Source organism: Sinocyclocheilus rhinocerous, unplaced genomic scaffold (assembly GCF_001515625.1).
Source record: "Sinocyclocheilus rhinocerous isolate Xijiao unplaced genomic scaffold, SAMN03320098_v1.1 scaffold957, whole genome shotgun sequence".
Lineage (NCBI taxonomy): Eukaryota > Metazoa > Chordata > Actinopteri > Cypriniformes > Cyprinidae > Sinocyclocheilus > Sinocyclocheilus rhinocerous.
Genome location: NW_015649405.1, coordinates 959,204 through 964,817, shown reverse-complemented (window position 1 = coordinate 964,817; position 5,614 = coordinate 959,204). Strand labels below are relative to the sequence as shown.

General features: G+C 36.7%; 1 protein-coding gene across 1 annotated transcript in view; it reads left to right on the top strand.

The window, feature by feature from the left end:
- Window positions 1–812: 812 nt before the first annotated feature.
- The window catches only part of LOC107710547 (protein FAM131A-like), a 9,069-nt gene continuing 4,267 nt past the window's right edge, over window positions 813–5,614 (top strand). The window contains exon 1 of the mRNA XM_016515335.1: window positions 813–1,020. Coding sequence (XP_016370821.1) covers window positions 967–1,020 — 54 coding nt within the window. The 5' untranslated portion in view covers window positions 813–966. The remainder of the gene's footprint in view (window positions 1,021–5,614) is intronic.

The following is a 5,614-nucleotide window of genomic DNA, read 5'->3' as shown; positions in this document are numbered from 1 at the left end:
GTACAGAATGCGAACAAGATTAACTTTAATACAAGGAGATAATGGCGCAAAAGCGAATATCAGATTTTTTAAAATGCCCATCCCAGCAAAAACTTTCCAAAATCGGCATCCAAACAACACCAGCCCCAGTACGAGCACCGACGTAAGTGAACCAGCCTTACGTCTGGTTCTCACCCAACACTGACTCTGGAAATTTTTTTTCTAATTGTTCTGCAGCTCTTCTTGGAAGGCGTCAGCTGATTGGTGTGATGAGCAAGGTGTGTGTTATTCAGTACCATGGTACTAAATCATTACCATATCAAAGTACCATAATATTAGCATATAATACCAGGGTAATGAAGTAAATTATGCCCGAATCGTCTGGTTTAGGCTTAATCGACCTCATTACGATCACCATGGCCCATGTCTGTCTCTCTCTGCTGTGACGGCTTACCCCAAATCATGCAGAAATATTTGACCCACATACAGCACTGAAACATGGCAGGCAGCTGGTGCCGTTGCCATCTTCTTCAGGACGTAAGTGAACCAGCCTTACGTCTGGTTCTCACCCAACACTGACACACACAGCACCCCCAACCGAAAACATCTTCCCGCGCCCCTGTGAACATGCTACTGATTGGAGAAGGTAGCCTACTAGATATGTGTATAATTGAGTACCCACTAGTATTAATTATTACTAACATAAAAAATAGCTGTTAGTTTAAGTTGTAAATGTTAAACCGGCTTGCCATAGTAAATTGCACTCATCGCTCAGGCTCTGTACGTGTGAAAGAGACTCGTGTGTCTTTAAGAGAGCCGCATTACAGGTGGGATGACGCTGCCTGAGAGACTCGGTGTGGTGGGGACGATGCGTTTCGTGGGTTAACAGCACTCATTTCTGCCCCTGTCTCTGATGCTCAAGAAAAGGTGGTGTCTATTAATCTGCCGAAGACGGCTCCGCGTTACTTCTCTCCAGAACCAACGCTAATGCTGTATCCATGTGCAATGCTTTTGACAGCATTACCCCAACTAAATCTAAAGGTACGTGTGTATTGACCAAATGTTCATCGATTTTCGCTCGCAACATCAATGTTTTTGGACTGTAATGCATGTGTTATTGTGCTGATAGTGTTGAGATGGCAATAGGCCGTCACGTACAATGCGTGAATAATATCAGCGCTCGCCTGTTGCCAGGAAACAAACGTGCTGTTGCTGTTACACTGTTGTTTATGAAAATGATCTGCTCGTCAATCAATCAGTCAGTTTGGGGCAGCTGATGGACTTCTTGTGTCCTGTCGTGTGACCCTCACTTCTGTGATGGGATTCATTTATTAGGGCCTGATCCATCACCTAAAGCGCAAAATACAACTGTAACTAACCGGTTATTTGTGGCATTACTGTCGTACACGGACTGCGTAGAAACAGATGGGCATTTCAGATCACTGATTCTGTATGGAATGATGCCAGTTATTACATTTATTTGGGAAAAGAAAAAAAAAACATTTTGAGGAAAATCAATCTAATCGAACCAACCAAATCGTAGCTCTGATACAGCGGTACATTTCATAGAGTTGTGCCTGCGTGTTTTTGCATGGTCAATGGGAATTAATGATGCTCAGGGACAGATGGTTCACGGGTTACCTGTTGCTATAACGACCGGCCCTTATATTGCGTTAACTGCATTGTGTTGCTTTCACTGAATTGAGCTCAGGTGGCCTATTTTAGATGCGTTTTCCTTCACTGCAACTACATTTTCAGTTGCAATTGCTGTAATATATTTGACCTTACACGGCTAATTGTGTTTATATATTTATTTCACACAGACACGCTGTAGCTCATTTCACTGAGATGAAACAAATCTCAATGCGTGACCTCTTTCTCTCCGTGACAGTTTCTCTGTATTTAATTTTTCCTGTTTATAGCGAAATCTTTTTTATGTCCTATAGGCCATGCAGATTGATTGTATCTTTTTTATTTTTTAAATAAGCATCATCTACTCTAATGTTATTATTTTAAGACAAGTATATACCAAAATACCATGTTTTTGGGCATTTGACATTTTGGACATTTTGTTCCTTTTTTGAAAGTAGTACCATGTTCTTTTTAGGACATATAGGCTATAGTATTCTACTACTGTGTTTTTGGACATAAATCATGGTATGTTGCTTTCTTTTATTGAAAATAAAATGATTGGAATTTTTTAAATTTGCTACCAAGTTATTTTGTAGAACGTACTGTTCTAATACAATGTTTTCTGGGCATGCAAATACTGTTTATGGGCATAGTGCCATGGTAATACTATGTTTTTAATGCTTGTTTTTGATATCATAGTACGTCACTTTATTCATTTATTTATTTATTTTTTGACAGTAGTACCATGTACATTATTTTTCAGGACATGTAATATTGTAATTGTATTTTTTTTGTGTGTGCACATACCATGCTAATACTGTTTCTAGACAGACATAGTGCCATGGAAATGTAACTATGTTGCTTTTTTAGAGTAGAACCATAGTAATACCATGTTATTTTTTAGGCCATGTACTATTTTAACGCCATGTTTTTGTGTATGCACCATGTGAATACTATGTTGTAGACATAGTGCCATGGTAATACAAAATAATAATATTTTTTGGAGGAATTAGTGTGGCAATATCATGTTTTTTTGTTTTGGACATGGTATGGGGTCATGGTATTACCTTGTTTGTTGGTTGGTAGGTAATACCACATTTTTTGGACATACCATGGTAATAGCATGTTTTTTTTTTTTTACATAGTACCATAGTAATACTGTGGGCTTTTTTTTTTTGCACACTACCATAATAATACCATTTTTTAAAACGTTTTGGACATGCAGACCAATGTCAGTGGAAAAAAAATATTCTGCAGGTGTGTCTGGAAATTGTATTTCTAATTGTTCTGCAGCTCTTCATCAGCTGAATAGAGTGATGAGCAGGGTGTGTGTTATTCAGTACCATGGTACTGAATCATTACCATATCAAAGTACCATGGTATTAGCATATAATACCAGGTTAATGAAGTAAATTAAGCCAGAATCTTCTGGTTTAGGCTTAATTGACCTCATTAATTGGCTCTCTTTGCTATGACGGCTAACCCCAAATCACGAAATCAGAAATATTTGACCCACATGCAGCACTGAAACATGGCAGGCAGCTGGTGCCTCTGCAATCTTCTTCAGTAGCAGCTTTTTCTTATGGGCTTTAGAGGGCAATCTGATTTAAGCATATCTACCTGCGTCCTACACTTCAACATCAGACACGTGTATGTCTGAACCACCTGTGTGATTTGGGAGGGATATAGCTTAAATGCTGCATGTTATGTATGACACAGTGGCCTACTTTTGTTTTGGTGGTTTACGAATACTTCACCTCACCTTATTATTTGGAAATAGAAACTGGATCTGTGTTTCTGAAAGCTTTGCAGTACAAGGACTACAAATAGTCACCTCATCACTCATTGGACACGTCAATTCTCTTTTTAAACTGATAGATGTCACTTGTCAATTCAGATTTCCGTCGTGTAACCCATTAATGTCAAATGCCAGAGGTCATTAGCCCCCAGCTGTGGCCAGACTTTTTATTATCATCTTGAGGGCTGCAGGCTAATACTATCTGACATGGCAGTGAATGCTGTTTGCAAATTAACAAGCCACAGGAAGAGGCTTGATTGGCCAAATATGTCTGAGCCATAAGCTGCTTTGATTATTAATGCCACAGTGTGGCTGATCTCTCACAGATCCATTTGAGCGGCCCGTGCAACTAACATATGCTTCAACTTGGATGAGTGCAAGTGAATTGTCAAAGGGTTAATTGTGGATTTGGCATCTGTTTCTGAGGTGGAGCTTGAGTCAGCACTGGCTTTAGAGCGTTTACTTTCATGTGGCGCTCTTGTAGTTTGGTACTTGTGTGTTGACTGGAAAAATCAATGTTTGCGATGCGTCCATTCATACAGCGAGAGAAGCGTGTCAGGGGATGTCATAAGGTAAGAGAACTAATTGGTGATTTGCCATTAATTCCTTGATTGTTGTCTTAGCCATGTTGTCAATGATTCCCAACCAGGGCTGCACAAATTTAAAGATATATAAACAGGTTATAGGGGACACTTAGAAAGTAAATGTGTGGATAACATTCATAGATTGATCAATTTTTACATATAATTCACACAATGGCAGTAAATTATTCCTAATTTATTGATTTTGTTGATTGATTTTGTTTAGCTTTTGAATATTCACAATATAGATTGGCCTTATAAATGTCATGTGAAGTAATTTGCGATCGATGCTTCTGAATTTGGAGACTAGTCAATTAAACCATGTATGAGATGAATAATTCTGAAAGTTACTAAACACTGCCGATGTATTTAAAACCTGGGAAATTTTGACCACATCTTTGCAGTTTTTGTTTATTAATGTTTGTTCATGTTATGCAGGGATTCCCAAACTTTTTTGTTTTTCAACCCACTTTGAACTAAAATATTTACTTGAGGTCCCCCTCAAATTTAAAGTTAATATTACTTTACTGGCTACAAATTTGATCATGTAATTTGTAATCAGTAACAGACTACAATTTGTAAGTAATCCATCTATATGTTTAAACTTGTGTATGCAGAGTATCATCATTTATGCGTAAGTGTTTGATTATTACCTATGTTGTGAAGGTTACTTTGGAAATGTAATAGGTTACAGATTACAAGTTACCCTATTTAAAATATAATAAGTAATGTAACTGATTACATCTGAATACTTTTTGATTACTTTTCTAAAATTCTAATGAATATTTTCAACTGTTAATCATTTTCAAACATTTAAAGCAGGCAGGTATAACCTTGCAGTAGTACTCAACAGTAATTACTGTCAGACTTTCAAAATGCTTCATCGCTTGAATTAAGATTATAATTTAATTTTAAAGCACAGCCACCACAAAATTCAACTTTAACACCTCTTTTTACTTTGAGATCATTCTGAGGTTAAATACAGATTTAAAATCATAACAAGATATAGTTTAATAGCTATGATATTGTTGAGATCAAATCTTCGGTTCATCTTAAAAAATAAAGCTTAAACATAAACCCAAATATATGAAATAAAACAGTTATCAAATAAGCATGTGTCCTATTCTGTGAACTCCTGAAACATTGGTGTCTCATATTTTAAAGCAGTCAATGCAATTTGGGAAAGAAATCAATTAAATCTGTGTGTTCGTGCGTGTGTGAAAATATTCAGATGTAACCCTCTGTGTAATCGTTAACATTTTCATAACTAATTTAATTACTCATTTTTTCTCAGTAACTGTAACAGATTAGTTACATTTATTTTGTAATTAAATTATGGGTCCCACTTTATTTTGTGTCCCTATTACCTGTGTACTTACATAGTAACTAAATGTGTACGTAGTATGTAACCACAGTGTAAGTAGTACACATTGGTACATAGTATCTACAGCTGTAATGTTTCTGTAACTACACACATGTAACAACCCTCAGGATGGTTTGTGTAAGTACAAATGTGTAACAGGACATTGGTAACAACCCTTTTTTTCACTTCACTAAGTTCTCTGGTAACAGGAATTATATAACTACATTTTGTAACAACAATATGTATAAGAGTAATTGGAAC